Source organism: Dipodomys merriami, unplaced genomic scaffold, assembly GCF_024711535.1.
Source record: "Dipodomys merriami isolate MVZ:Mamm:240054 unplaced genomic scaffold, mDipMer1.0.p SCAF_3, whole genome shotgun sequence".
NCBI classification, from domain to species: Eukaryota; Metazoa; Chordata; class Mammalia; order Rodentia; family Heteromyidae; genus Dipodomys; species Dipodomys merriami.
Window position 1 is genome coordinate 18,216,280 of NW_027204492.1, and position 18,742 is coordinate 18,235,021.

An 18,742-nucleotide genomic window follows, 5' to 3' on the forward strand; every position below is an offset into this window, starting at 1 on the left:
TTGATTCCCCACAGCCCTTCTTTTATCCCATGTCACCCCTCCCCTTTATCCCATGTTAATGTTACCCTTCCTCTTTATTCCCCTTCTTTATTCCACCTGATCCTCCTTTTATATCTTTTCACTCCCTCCTTTATATGTCACCTTTTCCTCTTTATCTCCTGTTATCCCTCTTCCTTATCCCATCCCATATCATGTGTGTTATGCCATGTCATCCCTCCTCTTTATTTCACATGACCCTCCCCTAGTCTCATGTCACCTCCCTCCTTTATGCCATGTCACTCTTTCCTCTCTATCTCATATGATCCCTCTTCTTTATTCCATCTCCCCCTTCCTCATTTCTCCTCTCCACATCATCAGTCCCTTCTTCATCTCAAGTCAACCCTCTTCTTTATCCGTTGTCACTCCTCTTTATTCCACATGACCCTCCCTTTATCCCATGTCTCCCCCTCTTCTTTATACCACCCTTTCCTCTTCATCCCATGCCATCATTCTTCTTTATTCCATGGCATCCTCCTTCTTTATCCCATATCACCCCTCTTCTTTATCCCATGGTATCCCCCTCTTTATTCCACATAACCCTTTCTTTATGTCACCCCTCCCTTTTATCCATGTTACTCTCTCCCCCTTTATCCCATGTCACCAATCCCTTTATACTATGTCACCCTCTCCCCTTTATTCCATCTCTCCCCTCCCTCTTATTTAATTCCCTTCTCCTATTTCCCTTTAGATCTCCAGTCAGAGCTTCCCAGCTCACCTCCAAAGTATAAAAGGGGAACATAATACACAGTAAGCCATGAGTATGCTGCTATCACGATACAGATGTTTATTAATGATTAAATGCCAGAGAAGTTTTAACTATCACAAATCTTCGAGCTCTTCGGTTGTTACCCATTGTATGATCAATTTCTATCCCTCAATACAGTACATTCTTCATTTTATGTACCTTAGCAGTTGTTACCCATCAATATCAGCTATAATTTGGATGTCATACATAACCCATATCTGTGTGTTACCAGAGCATGTCAAGCAAATTTGTACCGCCCTGCATAGAGGAACTACAGAGACGATAGATAAGAACATTTGTAATCAGATGATTTATCTACTTGGAACTATGTGTTTGTACCTAACTAGCTGTTTTGCTGACAACCAGGTGTGAACTCCAGCTGTCTTTAAAACAGATCCAGGTACTAAAGTCTAATTTGTCCTCTAACTTTTGATTCCAGAAAGGATAGTCAGGCTTACACTTGAGGTTTCCCAGTTGGCGTGACCTGAGCAAAACTGCGCAGAATTTTGGGAGTGGCTGTTGGACGAGCCCTCGGTCTAAATAATTTGGAAAAGGGGGAAAAAAAATCCTGAGGTGGCAGAGTTGCTGCGGGGACACGGCTATGAGTTGGTGTGACATGGTTTAGCATTAATTGTCAGCAGTCAGTAGGCTGACCTAACGTTCTAGCATGCCTCTTGAGGGCCTTTCCAGTTGAGCTCTTGAAGGAGGGTAGGAAAGTGAGGAAAAACATGCAATCCCCTTTGGGGGAGGGAAAGCACCTCGAGATTTGTGAGCTTCTCTGGGACGGGTGTTTACCACAAATGGAACATCAATTAAAGGAAGGGCTGTTGTTAGGGAAAGCCAGGATCAGGGGTAAAAGAGAAGGCAAGGTAGCACCAGGGAGCCTGGGCATGACACAGAAACATCTCTGCTTTTACCAGCTGAAGAGACCAAGCATTCCCAGTGAAGGGGCTGGCAGTGTATTTGGAATTCTCATCCTGACCCGAGCCATCAGGTGGAACTCCTTCTTTCCCACAGATCTTTATCCTCAGGGTTCTCCTTAATGTTTCCTGTGACATCCCAGGTCTACCCCCACCCTTTTCCCCTGTCCGGCACCTTATAGAGGAAAAACATCTAAGGAAAGAAGTAGCCGATGCCAGTTTTGGCCTCCTTCTCCCGGGGCACACGGAGCAATGGGCGGTCTTGCTCCGGAATGGGAGGGTTACCCGCTCCTTCCTCATCGTCATGGGAACGGGCAGTGCCGGGAGGCACAGCGGGCTCCTCAGAGGAACCTGGAAAATAGTAATAATGTTAACTTCTTATGTTTCTACATGTCACACTTCGCATAGCACCAAGGCACTAAGACTTAGATTTGAGTTTCAAATACAGTATGAGACAAAAAAAAAAGTAAGAAAAGAATGATTATCTCCATTTGCTATATAAGAAAATAGCAGCCCGACAATAAGGACACAGATCTTTAAATCTAGGACCACTGTAGCAGGTAGAGAAAGAACTGGGTTAGGGAACAGAAAGAGTGAGGTAGCACCCCATGCTCAAAGAAAATGGACAACACCACCCAGAATATTGGGAATATGATGACCTCCTAACAACCACCACCACCCCACAAGTACCCTAACTAGTTTTACCAAGAAAATGAGTAACAAAGTTGGAGCAGGAAGCTTACAACACTTCATGGAGGGGAGAAAACAGATATCACCCTTCAATGACTTTGAGGAGGACTTGTACTTTATAATGTGGTCAGCCTGAGATTTGTTCTTAAGGAGAGTGATGTCTTCAGGATGTGCAATATCTACATCTTCTTTCTGGGGCCTGGATGCCTTTTGATTCTGAACTTGCTTAGGATCAAGATCATCAGGCACTGGAACTTCTGCCACATTCAGGACTTCTTCAAGATGGACAGCCAGCTCTTGCACAGGGTCTGGAATTGTACTGAGAATGGAGACCTCTTCAGTCTCTGGAGCCACCGTGCCGACTTCATCTTCTTCGTAAGCATCAGCTTGGTATTTGTGAGATTCTGCAAGTTCATTGTGAATTGGAGAATTCTCAGTATCAGGCACCACACTGAGAACTGCATCTTTCTCAGGATTTAAACTTTCTTCAGAGGCTTCGTTGTCAGTGACATCAGAAGCAGAATCTTCTTCATGTTCTGGTATTTCTTCCTCATCAAAGGATTCTTCATTGTTTTGGGATTCACCCACCTCTGATGGCTCTTCCTGACCTGTAACTTCATCAAAATCAGACAGTGCTTCGGGACTTGTGATCACATGAAGAGCTGGGACCTCTTCAGGGTTGGGGTCTTCTTCAGAGGCCACACTTCCAAAGACTTCTGGAGATTCTTCATGATTTGGGATTTCTTCAGCATCTGAAGTTTCTTCACCATTTGGAATGCCAGCAAAAACTGGCAACTCATCAAGACTGGGATCATCCTCAGAGTGTGCGAGTCCATTTATCTCTGGGGATTCTTCATGATTTGGGATTGCATGTCCTGGTGGGGCTTCTTCAGGACTTGGGACCACATGAAGAGCTGGGACTGCTTCAAAATCAAGGTCATCTTCAGAGTCTAAAACTCCATTGACTTCTGGAGATGGTTCAGGCACTGGAATCTCTTCATGATTTGGGACCTCACCAGCAGCTAGGATCTCATCAATACTGGGATTTTCTTCAGAATCCTGGGGTTCATCATTATCAGAGGCATCTATATTGTCTGGAATTTCATTAATACTGGGGGCTTCTTCATTACCTGGTATTTCATCAGCATCCGAAGCATCTTCGTTGTTAGGGACAACATCAAGATAGGGAACTTCTGCCAGGTCAAAATTTTGGTAATCTTCAAAATCTGGTTCATCCTCGAAGTCAGGGTTCAGGTTTTCTCCAGCATTCACAGCTTCCGGTGAATCTGGTGCTTCTTCAGGGCCTGAAACCATATAAAAATAAGACATTGAGTCAAATTTTGGGCTGTCAAATGAGATCTGCAATTACATAATCAGGTTCTGGAATATTCTCAAGGGAAGGAAGATTGTCAAAATTCAGGGGGTTATCATTAGCATCATAGTCATCAAGCTCTGATATGCCCTCAGAATGTGGACCTTGAATATCAAAGTTATTTAAGGAACTCATAACCTTGAAGTTTCCCACACGACTTCCTTTACTGAGATGTTCAAATACCAGTTCTTCATTGGCTATCTCTCTCTCTCTCTCAGAGGACTTATCTTCTTCAAGGGGCTCATCTTCAGCAAAGACCTGATCCTCTGGAAAGATATGACTTTCAGCAAGGGCCTGATTCTCAGTAGGGAACTTACCTTCATCAAAAGGCATGCTTTGGGCAAGAATAGCAGCCTCAGCTTCAGCAGAGTTTTCCACTGGATCAGAAACCAAAGCATCCTCTTCCATCTTTATGCGTGCACTCCTGAATAGGAAAGTGTTTGAAAAGGTACATCAGTTCATACCTGGAATTATTAACATCAACCCTCATAAGAGAATGTACTTTGGACTATGCATAAATAAATAGAAAAATACGCACTGGATCTTCCTCAAATTCCTGCGTCTGATAAAGTCCAGGGCTTCGGGACTGGACTTCCCCATGCGCTTCTCAACCTGCTTTTGAATATGAGGTGGCACCTGAGGGTAAAATTAACATTTTTTTTATTTCACAGAGCCCTTTCATTTATACTCATCTGTGTTAAGTGACCGCTAATCAAAGAAGAATTTCTGGAGTGGGGAAATTAGAAGCTACTTGTTCGGGTTACCTTTGTGCAACTCTCCCTTACCTTATGAACAAAAGAAGAGTGTAAAACAAATGTACCCAAAAGTCCCACTTGCCTGGAACAAGACATCCCAGTTATCAATCATGGCACGGACCACATTGACAGAAGCAACATAGTGGTCAATTCCCAGCTTTGTTTTCCTCGCTTCTCTCTTGCCAAACTTGCCCTTCTTCAGAAGAGCAGATCCAAACACCAAGGCCAAGTTGTTAGAAGTCATGCGGTTGCCTGGAACCTAGATAAAAGAAGACAGAAAGTAATCAACCTTGAGATAATATTGAAAGTTGTACAATAGATGTGTGTCTTTTACTTCTGCATTTTTCTTTATCCTACCCATCCCATATACTGGCTTATATTCTCCCTCACAGGTCCCCTACTGAAGTTTTCACTATTATTTCCCATGTATTTTTTTTTTTTTACCAAGCTTCCATCAAGGCCAATGGAATCCTCGCAATTTTCAGTGATTTTATGCAAGGCCTTCAGCAGACACTCCAGAGTGTCACTGTTGCAAGGTGGCATCAAGTAAACCAACAGCTGCAAGGCAGAAAGCTGATCCTCTGGTTTCAGAGCTAGAGAAGGAAAATAAGAATGGCTCAGAGGGGTAGTGGCTTCACGTTAAGGAAACAAGTTCCTGCTTCAAAACTCTTATTAGCTATGGAAAAGGTACCTAAGCAATTTATCTTTGCTTGCTTCTAGAACATTTGACTTTAGGAGACTTGGAAGCAAGAAGAACCCCCACCCCCACCACTATCCGAAGTGTACATAACTGAAGCTGGAATTTCTAATCCATAAAATTAAAGGAACATCAATATAAAAAGTAATCCAGAGAATGTTTTTATTAAAACTTTTATGGTAATTATGAAATGATAAAAATGATTATTTTCAACTGGAGAGATGTTTTATCTTTACCATTTTTCTTTTGGGGGGGTTGGACTGTCTGTGTTTTTACCGGGGGTATCTTAGATCTTGCAACCTGAGCTGTCAATAGACCCTCTAGATATCTATGCCATTTCCTCTCAATGTGCAAGAAGATTGTGCAGAAGACTCACTTGCTGTCAGAAGAAAAGACATGTGCAGATCATCTGGCAGCAAGGAGTCCTTCATGTCACATAAAAAACCCTTCAACAGGGCAGCCACATCATGTACATTTTGATTGTCGTCCAGTACTATGTCCATACCTTGTTCAAATTCCTCACGGAGCTAAAAGAAAGAAGAGAAGATGTGAGCTGTTTGCCCTTCCCACCATGAAATCTCCATTTTGGTCATTCCTTCAATAAGGCCTAGGCTTGAGAAGAGGTAGCTGGCAAGATGGTTTGCCTGGGGAGCTTAAAAGAAGACCTTGCTTCCCCTATACACACCGCTCATAACATTACCTTGAGGTTTACAGGGAAGGACCCACCTCTGTCTGTTTTTTGGTTACTCAAGGAACATGTACAGATAGTCAGTTTACCTCCAGCACTCGCTGCAAGGAATGTTCAGCAGTGAAAATCCCTAATGTCTTTGAACCTGAAAGAAAAGACCAGAGGATCCTATGCATTTCTGAGGCATTTTCCTAGGGCATTTCCCCTGTACCCTAAGGAGATGCATCCGTAACTCCATTGGTATCCGAGGACTGTTAACCAAACCTTTCATCCCTACCACCTTTCTCTTATCTTGCAACATCCTCTCCTTTCCTTTAATTTAACCAGTTGTGGCTCCCTTACCATGTTCCTCAATGAATTTGCAGCAAGCCTCAACCACCTGTGGGATTTGCTTCGCAATAGGATTGAGGCCCATCTTCTCTTTGCATGCCAGAAGTCGCTGGCCAATGGGAAATGAAGCCTTGGAGAGCTGTAGGGTCTGCAGCAGCAAGGCCCCATCCTCCAGCTCAGCCAGGCTCTCCAAACATACCGCACCCTGTGGAGAAGTCCAAAGGGTTTTACACAGAGGAGAGGAAGGTCCCTTGGAATCTAATGAGCATAAGACGACACTAAGAAGCCCATCATTCCAACATGTCTTGGTCCCCTCCCCTCCCCCGCCCCATGAGGACACATGCCGACACCATCCCTGTCGCCTGACATTATTGCACATCTTCAGAAAGACTCCCTCACTGACCCCTAGAAGGTTTTAACTCACTCGGCGCCCACGGCGGGTGAACTCCGGGGGCAAGGTGGGCGTATTCCGTCTGCGACGGAAGAAGCGCCTGATGCGTCCAAATAATCTTTGCATCACGTTTCCCCGACGACGACGACGAGGGCCTGCAGGCGCGCTGGTGGTCTCTTCATTCTGCGCCATGGCTGTCAATTCCAGCAGCTTGCGGCGGGTAAGCTCATTCACCAGCACCTCTTCCAGGCGAATGCCAAAGGTTTTCAGAGCTACCGATGAGAAGCCAAAGAAAAGAGAACCGTCAAAACCCCGCGGCGCTAGAATCAGAAAGAAATTGGAGGGGCTATCGCACTCCCTCTAAACAGCCACCCGCAGTCACGTCACCCCTCCAGACCCACAGCGCCCCTCCTATGGGGAGCAAGTCCCAAAGACCCTCTGCAGTGATTAGGCAAAGGATTCAGCTCTACTCCACTACCCCGACGGGGCTCAAGATCCCCTGCCTTAAGTTCTGCCAGAAGCGATGAGAGAGGTGTCTTCACTCCTATCTGTCTGGGATGGGTCCCCCAGGAAGGCTCAGGCACGTCTGAGAGGACCGCCCCCACTGCGCTTTTAGCTAACTGCGCCACTTCCTGCTAACACCCCCTGAGGGGTTTCTGGGAGAGAGGGGAGTGACTTCAGGGGCCTTGGGCACCGCCCAATCTCCACTAACCAGGAGCATCCTACGCAATGGGGGGGGGGGGGGAGGAAGGGGGGTGTCAGCATTCTAGTCCTTTCCTTAAAAAAAAGAATCCAGCAAAACAGCCCCTTACCCCTTTCTTGTCCTCTCAAAATCAGAAGCAACTTCTCCAAGGTTTTTGGACGGTCTGTGGGCTCAGCTACAAAGCAGAAAGAAAAGACACGCACACTCGCACACCAATAACCCTTGATAAGTGATGAAAACATCGTGATGCATTAATCTGCAGCGTGGGCGAGAAGGTGGAGGGGGCCTCCGCGCTCACCCCGTGGAGCCAAGGGAGAAATGCATTTTTTCTCCCAGACTCAGTTTCCCCGTCTGACTACAGAGCCGATCCTATCTATAGAACATATGTAAGATACCAAGAATTGAACCAAACCAGTCTAAGGCGCTGGGAGCGCATCTCTCTACGCACCAGTAGTCTCAACCGAACACTTAAAACAATTTCAGGGGCTCTGAGGCGTCCGAATCATGCAACAGGCGAGGGGAGGGGCTCTGCCTGCAGCGCCACCGTGGGTAAGGGTCGCCAAGTTACTGCGGGCGCGCGCTCACGCTCTGGTTGCCGTCGGCTCCTCACGCTGCGGTGGGAACAGCGGCGACACCTGACTCTCCGCCTCCCCCCACGCCCCTCGCTCCAAATCCCGCAGCCACCGTGGCTGCCCGGCGGGGTCTCCGCACCCTTTGCTTCACTCACTTTAGGCTGCGCCAGTGGTGCGCACCTAGCAAACCTGCAGCCCCCCAGCCCCCCACTCTGCACTTTCCAGTCCTACTGGGGGCTCCCCTCAGTCCGCACGAACCCCTTCCCACCTCCCCTCGACTCTGCAGCCAAATCGACCCGCATACCCCTGAGATCCCTTGATGAGCTCGAACTCGGAGCCGCGTCCCCCCGGGTTCGCCGCAGCCAGTCGAAGTAGGTAGCGCTCACTGCGCACCTCCCGCCGCCAAACCCCGTGCCCGCACCGCCCTCCCGCTCTTCGCTGGCTTGGCGCGCATCTCTCTCACCGTCTCTATCTCTCTCTCTCTCGCTCGCTCGCTCTCTCGCTCTCGCTCTCGCTCTCTCTCTGTGTCATCAATCTCTGTCGGTCCCAGTCCTCTCTCAAGAGTGTCCCTGTGCGTCTCCGTCGCGCTCGTCCCGATTCTCACACGGCACCTGGTGCGCCTATCTCTCCACCCGTCCGCTGTCCACTTGTCTGTCCCTGACATTTGCCGGTCTTAATGCCCCCCTTAACCCTTCAGACTTCGACCGAGGGGAACTAATTTTTTTTCCTCTTTTGCAATTCAACAGCCTTCAACTCTCGCTTTCTCAGTTCCCCCCAAGCGCCTGGAGATCCGACTAGGTCTGAGTCGGGGCATGAGCCCCTTTTACCCTTTCCTGGATCCCCTAACCTGTCCCGTCCCTCCCGGGGGGTCTACTCGCCCGAAGGCGAGGACGCCACACTCCGGGGTATAGCTCACCTCTGTCCGGTTTGAATTCAGAGAGGAAATGTCTGGCCACGAGTTCGTGGTAAGCAGCCTCTTCCAGCTTCAGACGCTCCAGCTCAGAGAGGCTGTGTATTGATACCATCTTTGTCCGGCAGTCCGAGTTGTGCCTTGGGGCTCCTCCCAGCACACTCACTAAAAAAATTAAGGCAGACAACAACAGTAAAGGGGGCATGATTCTGGGACACCATGTCCTTGCTTCCTTCAGAAAAGGAATGCAGCCACCCATTCTGGAGCCGCATGATTATCAGGGCTGCATCATCCAATTGTCACTGGACCTGGTGGAGGGAACTATGGGGGGTAGAAGGGGAGGGAAAACTGGGAGGTGGCTTCACCCTCAAGCAGAGCTGCCTCTGGTAGCTTCTTTAAAAAAAAAATCAACTTAAAAAAAATCAGCTCTGAACAGATAGTCCAGAAAAGAGGAAACCTAATTATGAAAAAAGGGGGAAAAAGATAAAAGAAAAACAAACCTTCCAATTAAAAAAAAAACACTTTCAGACAAGAATAAAACACTATTTTCTACTCATTAATTAGAACACTGGTTGAGATTTGTGTCCGTTGGTATTTTTTTTTCATGATGATATTCAACATGATCTGGGTTAAGTAAAAAAGAAGGTTTCACTTGTTTGTTTGGGGGCTTTTGTTTTTGTTTTTGTTTTGGGGAGGGTTTTTTTGTAAATTTATGTAAGTCTTCCCAAACACAAACTGCACATACAGGTCTACAGACAAGTCCTCCGCAAGTCCTCTGACCCACTAATTCCCCTTCTAGGAATCTATCCTAATGAAATCTTCCTACAGACAGAAAAAAAAAATCACATGAACCATAACAGTAAAAAGTAAAGGGGGAAAAAGCTAGCCTAGCAATGAAGTTAATTACATAAATTAGGTAATGCACATAGTATGGAAAATTATACAGTCACTAATAATGTTTACAAAGCACTTTTTGACAAGACATACAAAATGGAATTGAATTGTAATTACAACTATGTGAAGAAAGCATACATATATAAATAAAAGATTGAGGGGAAATCCATGCAAATGCTAACAACCTCTGTATTAAGTGGTAGTATGTTATTTGCTTTTTGCTTTTGCTTTATCAAAAAGCATTGCAACCTCATTGAATTAGATTTCATAAAACAATCAACTTGTACCAAAACAAACAGATATCATCTCTAGACCATTTCTAGTGAGAATTAGTGAGCAAACGGAAGTCTGTTTCACTGTAATGGCAAGGCAGTTTTATCTGGTCTTTTCCATGGTCATCACAGGTTGCCCAGTGAGGGATCCCCCCCACACACACCCTATATAGCATCCTTTCCTGCACATTTTCTGTTCCCCATTTGTTCTTTCAGCCACTAATTTAAAGGGGGGTTCTGTATTGATAGATTTTTTTTACAGGGTAGTAAAGGAGATACACAAGTTAGTAACAATTTACCAAAGCCTGTGATAAGTCAGTAGGCCTAGATATAAACAAAGTACTGTAAGAGAGAAAAGAGAAACATTTAAGTCTGCCTGGAGACAGATAGGAGAGACAGTTGAGAGAGAGAGAAAGAGAAGGAGGAAGGGAGAGGAGGAGGGAAAGAGGGGGAGAGAGGGGGCAGCTTGTGCAGAGAGAAAGAAAAGGAAGAGATGTTGTCATCCTCTTGAAGCAATATAAATGAATTGGAGGAGATAAAAATATGAATGGGCAGAGATGAAATCATGAATGGTCCAATAAGCCACGTGAAAGAGTTGGACCTTCTGAAGACAACATAGAGCTAATGTAGGATTTCAGGCAGGGAGTGACAGAGTTGTGCCTTGGAAAAATCAGTCATGAAAATCTAGTTTGGACAGAAAGCCTGAAGCAGGTAGATCAGCCAAGAGGCAAGGCATACTGATACAAGTCAGGTTACTGAATAGAAATGATAGGAAGTAGGGGAAAATAATTGTAATGAAAAAGAAAGAATTTAGGATAGCTTTCAAGCTTCTGGTTTGAATAAATGTGTGTGTGCTGGTTTCTGACAGAAAAGATAATTTGGGACATAGGGAATCAAACCTTTTGTCACAAGAGGAAATAACCATGTACCACTTTTCTGAACTTTCTTTCCACATGGAATTTTGCACTTATGTTTTGTGATTTAGTTGGAGAGGGGCTTAAATTTCAAAGATCAGATAATGTGGTTTTGACAGAAAGGTGGTAGATGCTTAATTTTTCTAATATCACTGTCCCTTTCCCTTTGCTACAACCCAGACAATTTGTACCTATCTTGGAATGTCAGCTATATATTTTCTTGCTTTCCAGATCTAGTTGCCCAAAGAGAAGAGCTGAGAATCAGCCCCCCCAATAAAGTATGAACAAACAATAAAAGCTCAAAGCAACACTAGCCCATAAAGAAGAGAAAGAGAGAGATGAGTCAGCCTAGATGCTTACAATTCTGAAGGAAATCAAAGGCCTTAGAATAAACCGTTTGTCATTGCCTCTCTGCTTGCAGACACAGGGCTAAACTTAAGAGCAGTCATATGCTACAGTTTTGCCAGCAAAACTGATACTGCCTTGCTTGCCTTGGGCTCTGTCAAAGCACCAGGAGGACACAGACAGAAACAAAGCTGGAAAGATCAGTGTGCCTAGACAAGAAACAAATAGGTAACATGGAGATGGGTGAAAAAGCAGAGATTTGAGAAGTGTACTTGTCCTTGGGCCTAACTTTATAAACAATGCAAAAGAAGACTCAGCACAAGGCATGCAGGGCTATGAGATCTCTGTTGGGTCAGTGTCTTCCGATGTTCGTCAGAATTCCATGGCTCTAGGCTGAAGGTGCCCACGCATGTAAAATATCCTCCAGGAGGAATGAAAAAGCAAACCAGCACAACTTCAATCTAAAAACACATTGGCCAAAGAATTTCTTCAGGCAACTCTGCAGTGAACACTGAGTTCAAAGCCAAGTCTGATGACTTCTCAGCTGAATTCTCTGAGTCTCGGCCTACTCTGTAAAATAGAGAAATAGCATAGCACACACTTCTTCTGTTGTGTGAGGAGTGAATGAATAATGCATATGTAATAAGTAGCAGTGGTTTTAATAAATACCTTAATACCGCAGGTACTTTGCAGAAGGCCTGGGGTTATTAGAACGTTTTAGCTTTAAACGTAATTTTATCAGATGCCAGATGCATGTATTCCTAGTTACTCAGGATGCTGAGATCTGAGGATCCTGGTTCAATGCCAGCTCAAGAAAAGAAATCTGAGAGTAAGACACTCGATCTTCAATTGGCCAGCAAAAAGCTGGAAGGGGAGCAGTGGCTCAAGTGGCGGAGTGCCAACCTTGAACAAAAAGCTAATTGAAAGTGGGAGATCCTGAGTTCAAGCCCTAAGACTGGCACACACAAAAAAGTGATTACATAAATTCAGAATCTGTGTCAAAAGTATGGAACAACCTACTCTGTTCTATTTCTACAAATTGAACAAGAAGATTTAGTGACCTATTAACAATAGACAGTTGTTCACTCTTGAATTTCATTGGGGTAATTTTTAAATCATTTTATGAAATTTAGCAAAAGCTAACTTCATAATTCAATATTTCATATGTTACTATTTAGATGAGTAAATTAATTTCTCTTTCAAATCATTTTATTTAACATTGTTACTAGAAAAAGAACACATGGATATCAAGCAGGAGTATTTGAACACAGTCAGAAGGACACCTAAACCATGTTTCAAGTAATACAAAAAAGAAGAAACACCCTTGGGTGGCATCAAGTCCATTCCTTATGTCCTCCTGAATGCATGGCACAGACGGAGAAACAAATTAACATTAGAAAGGTCACCCACTTCAAATTATGAGGACAAAAATGCTCTCAGCTAGGCATAAATCCACAACATTCACAATCTGGAGGCACAATTTCCTCCACTGCCCTCATAAATAGTTAGCATTGGTGCAAGGCTCAATAGTAAGCACCTGAGAGAGAAAGGGAGACCGATGGGGGGGGAGGGGAAGCAGGGAGTACACTGATGCCTTGGTTGGAATCCTTATGAATTAGCCACTTTATGGCCTCTGCAGAATTTCGCTTCTAGATACTGAGAGTACCTAGGAGTTTAAGAAATTCATAGTAGCTTGGGGATGGGAGCCTAGAGGGTATGCATGCACGTGATTCATGTCTGTAGGCAGTGACAATGGATAAAGACATCCCCGTTAATACATCACAATGTGGGACAGAGATCCAGGGCGCTAGATGAAAACATTTGGGCGCCAATTTGGTCTGCTGACACATTACCTCATTCATCTCTGAGCATTAATGAGTTAGCCTTTAAGTTGTTATCCCATAACCTCCATTTCAGCAAAGGCTGCAGATGCCATGAACAAAATGACTCATTTCATCCTTTGCAGTGGTGATGCCCCGAGATAATTAAATTGGGGGACAGCATTCTTCAATAACTAGAGTCAGCCCGTCATGCCACACAGCAGAAGCTCATAAACTGGAGGAGGTACTGTTAAAACATTTTGAGAGAAGCCCTGGCTTCAAGGAAAATCTGCCCCAGGAATTACGAAGAACATCAGAGTGGTTCTTAACCACCACATAGTTCAAAATCTCCAAGGTATAGTATAGAAAAGCTGAAGTTCAGAAAGGTACAATGCTTTTCCCAAGGCCACACAGCAATTTGACAACAAAGCCTAGACAAAAACCTAGTTCTCAATCTCAAGGCATTTTCTACTGCCTTATCTTCCTGTGTTCATAATATCTGCAAGATTCTGCATTGCCACATAGTGAAATCAAAAGAATGCACACACAGTCAAAGCTTAATTCCATAAAGCCAGGGGAGGTCATATCCGAGGGCAGTCAGCCACCACAAATTTACATCTTTGTAAATTAAGTACAATCGTCATTCCATTGGACATGGGATAACTTTTTCAAATTTTATTGACTAAAAAAAAAAAAACTCAGTATCAGGGTGGTGAAAGGCAATCTTTGTGTGATAATCATCCCAGATCATAGTGTAAACAAGGTGACATAACATCAAATACAACAAGATGTAAATATTCAATTATCTGCAGCACATGGAAGGGTCCATAAGAGTACTGACAGCACCAGCAGTGTCACAGGTGTCACCAATTTCCCTTTGGGTGCTATTTCTATTAAATTGTGGGGGAAGAAGGAGGGAAAAACAAGATTTTCGATCACGGGGAGTTTAAAAAATAAATGTCTAATTTGCATTGTTCGTTTCATTGTCACTAAAGCTTTTTTAATGTCCTTTATCTGTGGACTAGCACACAGTAGGTGTTCAGTAAGTGTTCATTGGGTGACTCATGGGATTTTAAACTCAGGATTAGAAAGAACAGAAGGACTTATAATTAAAACAGCTATTCGTGATTCATGAATAAGTGAATCATGCCAATTTATTCCTACAACAACCCCTGGAAAGAAGGTAGGATGGGGATTACCTCCCCCTGACCCTCCCTTTTATAGATAACAACAAAATAAGCATCTTGAGAGATTCTGCTTTAGTAAAGTTGAACAAAAAAATGTTATACAGGAACATGATGTGCCATCCCCATGAGCCCAATGAGCTCCCTACCCATAGTTTAGTACACTCCTACCTCTCTCCACAGTTTAGCATGCTCCCTTCCTGAGCAACATTAGGCCCATTTAGCAAAGGCAGTAAACAATCAACCTCCAACCCCCTTTACCTTGGGATGGCTCTTCTCTGGGGCAGCTACCACCATATAAGGCAGCATGAGCCCCTTAGAGTGACCTTCAGGTTTGTGCTGCTGCAGGACCCTTATCTACTATTTGGACAGCAGCCATAAATCCTAGTCCACCATGATGAAGCCCCTGGCCCACGCGTCCACACCAGGGTCTCCACCTCTTAGCCCTTTCTAGCCCCTCCTAAACCCCCTAGGCTATATAGCTCACCTCAGACAATGGCCAGTGCTTCTTCTCACTTCTCCCTTATGAGAAGGGGTCTTGCTGGCCCCTTTCCTGGCAATAAACCTTTCTTTGTTCTCTGTACCTGGATGTCTGCATGGTTTTCTGGCAAAGTCCAAATAGTCTAACAATTTCTATCCATCCTTGGGCCAAACATAACCCTTCTCATAAAATCATGTCATTTCTTTGTAGTCATCATTAGTATCTCCTGCCTCGGAAGATTCAAGTCAACACTAGCATCTTCCTTTCTAAAGAAGTAACTGGACTGTTTTTGAGGTATTATTATATATGCTACTCTGTGGAATTCCTTGGGGAATGGGAATGAAGTGATAGAGAGAAAGAAGATAGATATGTATATAATATTCATATGTATGTATATAATATTCATATATGTGTGTATATGTATATATGTGGATATATATGTATGTGTGTATGTATGTATGTATGTATGTATGTATGTATGTATACTACTACTGTGAAAAGTGGTAGAGAGGAACTAACAGAGGGGAAAGGCACCTCCCTAGCTTAACAGCCTGGTATCCCAGAAAGCCTGAGATATAGATTAGAACTGGGATTTGAATCTCAGTGTAAATTCTCACAACCATTTTCTACATGACTTGAAAGAAGGCTTATTTCTACATGCCTCAGATCCAGGACCTTATAAATAAGAATTATAACACCTGTTAGGTATAATTGTTAGGAATATATTAAGAAGGGGTAGAATGAAAAAATTCTCGAAAATCAATAGTGCTGTGCCAAAAAGTGAAGAATTACCCCCCCCCCTAAAAACTACTTGGAAATGATACTCAGGGTTGGGGGTTTAGCTCAGTGGAAGAGTACTTGCCTGGCAAGTGCAAGACCCTGAATTCAGTCCTCAGCTCTTAAAAAAAGTAGGGATACAGTGTTTGCCTTGCATGCATGAGGCCCTGGGTTCGATTCCTCAGCACCACATAAGCAGAAAAAGTCGGAAGTGTGACTGAGGCTCAAGTGGTAGAGCGCTAGTCGATAGCTAAAGAGCTGAAAGACAGCGCCCAGGCCCAGAGTTCAGGCCCCACAACTGGAAAAAAAATAGGGATATTGTCTGAAATGAGACAGAGAGTGCCCCTGCTGAGGAGTGCCTTGGCAGTAGCTTTCAAAATGGGGAGCCACGCCTGTAATCCTAGCTACTCAAGAGGCTGAGATCTGAGGATAACAGTTCAAAGCCAGTCAAGGCAGGAAAGTCTGTGAGACTCATCTCTACTAAAGAGCTGGAAGTGGACCTGTAGCTCACATGGTAGAGTGCTAGCCTTGAGCAAAAAACATCTTAGGGACTGCACTGAGGCCCTGAGTTCAAGCCCCAGGGGGAAAAAAGTGAAAATAGGCAAAAGCAGGCTTTCAGAGGGATAAGATGAATTGTTTCTTCACTGGTGTTGGAGATGAAGACAGCTGGCTATGGGGTCCAAGGGGATTTGTCTAGTGTATAAAATGTAGGAGAAAGCTAACCAGCCTCCAAAAGGAGTTCAATGATTGCTTTGTACCTTCAGCACCATATACAAGTCACCTATACTCAGGATAGTGAAGAAAAGGGGAGAGGTATCAGTTCCTGCCCTTGGGATCTCAGAACATAGTTGAAGGTCACATAAATGTCATTCGTCTGAAGGACTGTCAAGAAACAGCAATGAGTCTAATAGAATTCTGCTGTCCTTCTCCATAGTATTTTAAATGTATTTCCTTGCTTGTGTTCTTTAAGGGATGTTAAGAGGTGATGATTTCCCCCAGGCCTACCAACAGTGGGCAGACCCTCACTGAACTGTAGGATTTTAGTATGCACACAGAAAATTTCTACTGATTTGTCCTATGGTGTCAATCTTTCTCCTGCCCCCAAAGCCATTCCCTTTCAGACACAAATATACATTCCCACTCACAATCATCATCTGCACACTTATATCTAAATATACACACAAAGACAAAAGATGGTAATGAGCGTGAATTGAAGGGAAGGCCATTCGCAAACTGTCAAATCCATCCAGGTTACATCTATGGCTTCTACAGATAAGTATGAGAAAGAATAGAGCGATGGCAACATTACCTCAAACCATGTGGACAAAGGTTGTGACAAGGAAGCTTGCAGAATAAATACATTCTCAGAATCTACTGAGCTCTTCCTCTATCTTTGACCCCCCCCACCCACTCACTTCTCTTAGTCTTTGATTATATCTTCCACAAGAAGCATCCAATTTTCTGCCAGTTTTCTTTTTCAAAATCTTGTCTCAGCAGTCGTCACAGGGACTTAGGGGCTGAGGGAGATATTTTCCCCTGTAGTTTTCATGATCCAAATGGTACTTTTTGAAGTAAATTCAAATAACTATACTTCTCAAATATCAATGTCTATCTAAATACCCTCCTTCAAAATAAGACCACTAGCTAGACTATGGGGTGGTGAAGAAAAGCCCTAGAACAGGAATCAGGCCTGCTTAGTTACTAGGCAGCTGGGTGGCCTTGGGCAATTCAGTCAGCACCTCCAAGCCCGAATCACAACTGGCATAATTTAGTATTATCTTGTTTATAGAATAGCGCTATTGAGACCACAGTGCTCACATATACAGAGTCCTTGATTATTCTAAGAGACATGGCAAACTCCAGGCCACAGCGTCTTGCCTCTGCTGCTATCAGTTCAAGGGACAGTGCCTCCCACACCTCCTCAGACCTCCTGAGAACATTTTGAGGCGATCTCCCTCTCTTGTCCCACGCAAGCCTCTGCCCATCTGCAGGCCCTTGGCCTTGAGCTGAGCCCCTGGGGGGGGGGCTTTCTGGGGCTATCCTCAGCAAATGGTGCTAGCACTGGTGTGCAGGGCTTTCAGGCTAGGTTATGCTGTGTACATCCTGCCCTTATAGAGCTAGTGGGAACATAGAATCTACAAAGTGAAACAAAGTTCCTTGGCTTGCAAAAAATAAAAATCACACAAAAAACCTTGCCTCAAAGCATTCAATCTCAGCTGTGAACTCTAGGTTTAATGCATCAATGTCAAAACCTGAGCAACATGTTCCCCCATCCCAGGCCTCCTGTCTTTCTCCCTGATATGGGGGCCTCCACTTAGAGGATCTTCCTCTCCCTCTCTTGCCCCCACAGTGGGACACACTCAGGCCTGTGGTCTCCAACCCTTGTCCTACCTTTTTGGCAACTCTCCGTATCTGCTGCTTGTCCATTTGGTGATACAGCCATGGCTAGTCCTGACACTAGCTGCTGTGAATGCTCTGCTCTGTCTTGAAGACTCCCCCAAGCTGTATACACCTTTCCCACGTTGGGGTAGGACTGATTCATAGCAATTTTCTACACAGCAGCCTTATGCATACCTGTTTGCTGAATTCTCTGGGTTACGCCTACAGTTGTTCACCATACCCCCACAATATCTCTCCTGTATATTCAAAACTAATCTTTCTTTCAAATGAGTCTCACCTCACCTTTTCTTTCTTTTTTATTTTTGTCAGATATGGGGCCTGAACTCTGGGCCTGGGCGCTGTCCCTCAGCTCTTCAGCTCAAGGCTAGCGCTCTGCCAATTGAGCCACAGTGCTTCTTCCCACTTTTTCTTTTGATGCGGTACTGAGGAATCTAACCCAGGGCCTCATGCATGCAAGGCAAGCACTCTACCACTGAACCACCTTCCCAGCCCTCACCCTTTCTTTTAAGTGTTCTGAATGACCCCTCCCTGGCCATGTTCACAAGTCATTTCACATTACAGGTGAAGGAAGAGCAGTAGTGGATATTCAGATCGTCAAGAAATGTACCTAGTGGAGCTGGGAAGGTGGCTCAGTGGTAGAGCACTTGTCTGGAATGCATGAGGTCCTGGGTTCGATTCCTCAGCACCACAGAAGCAAAAAGAAAAAGGCCAGAAGTGTGCCTGTGGCTCAAGTGGTAGAGCGCTAGCCTTGAGCTGAAGAGCTGAGGGACAGTGCCCAGGCCCAGAGTTCAGGACCCAAGACTGAACCAAAAGAAAGAGAGAGAGAGAGAGAGAGAGAGAGAG

General features: G+C 44.6%; 1 protein-coding gene across 4 annotated transcripts in view; it reads right to left on the reverse strand.

Annotated features, from left to right (window-relative positions):
- Window positions 1-807: 807 nt before the first annotated feature.
- Window positions 808-18,742, reverse strand: part of Arhgap36 (Rho GTPase activating protein 36) — a 31,842-nt gene continuing 13,907 nt past the window's right edge. Inside the window, exons 2-13 of one of the 4 annotated variants that reach the window (XM_070039728.1) lie at window positions 8,819-8,977; window positions 7,440-7,505; window positions 6,661-6,899; window positions 6,249-6,441; window positions 5,996-6,051; window positions 5,595-5,745; window positions 4,966-5,114; window positions 4,604-4,780; window positions 4,305-4,402; window positions 4,084-4,190; window positions 3,525-3,698; window positions 808-2,055 (exon numbers count right to left, since the gene is read on the reverse strand). In XM_070039728.1, coding sequence (XP_069895829.1) covers window positions 1,898-2,055; window positions 3,525-3,698; window positions 4,084-4,190; window positions 4,305-4,402; window positions 4,604-4,780; window positions 4,966-5,114; window positions 5,595-5,745; window positions 5,996-6,051; window positions 6,249-6,441; window positions 6,661-6,899; window positions 7,440-7,505; window positions 8,819-8,977 — 1,727 coding nt within the window. In that variant the 3' untranslated portion in view covers window positions 808-1,897. The other 3 variants (XM_070039727.1, XM_070039726.1, XM_070039725.1) reach the window with 3 other exon arrangements.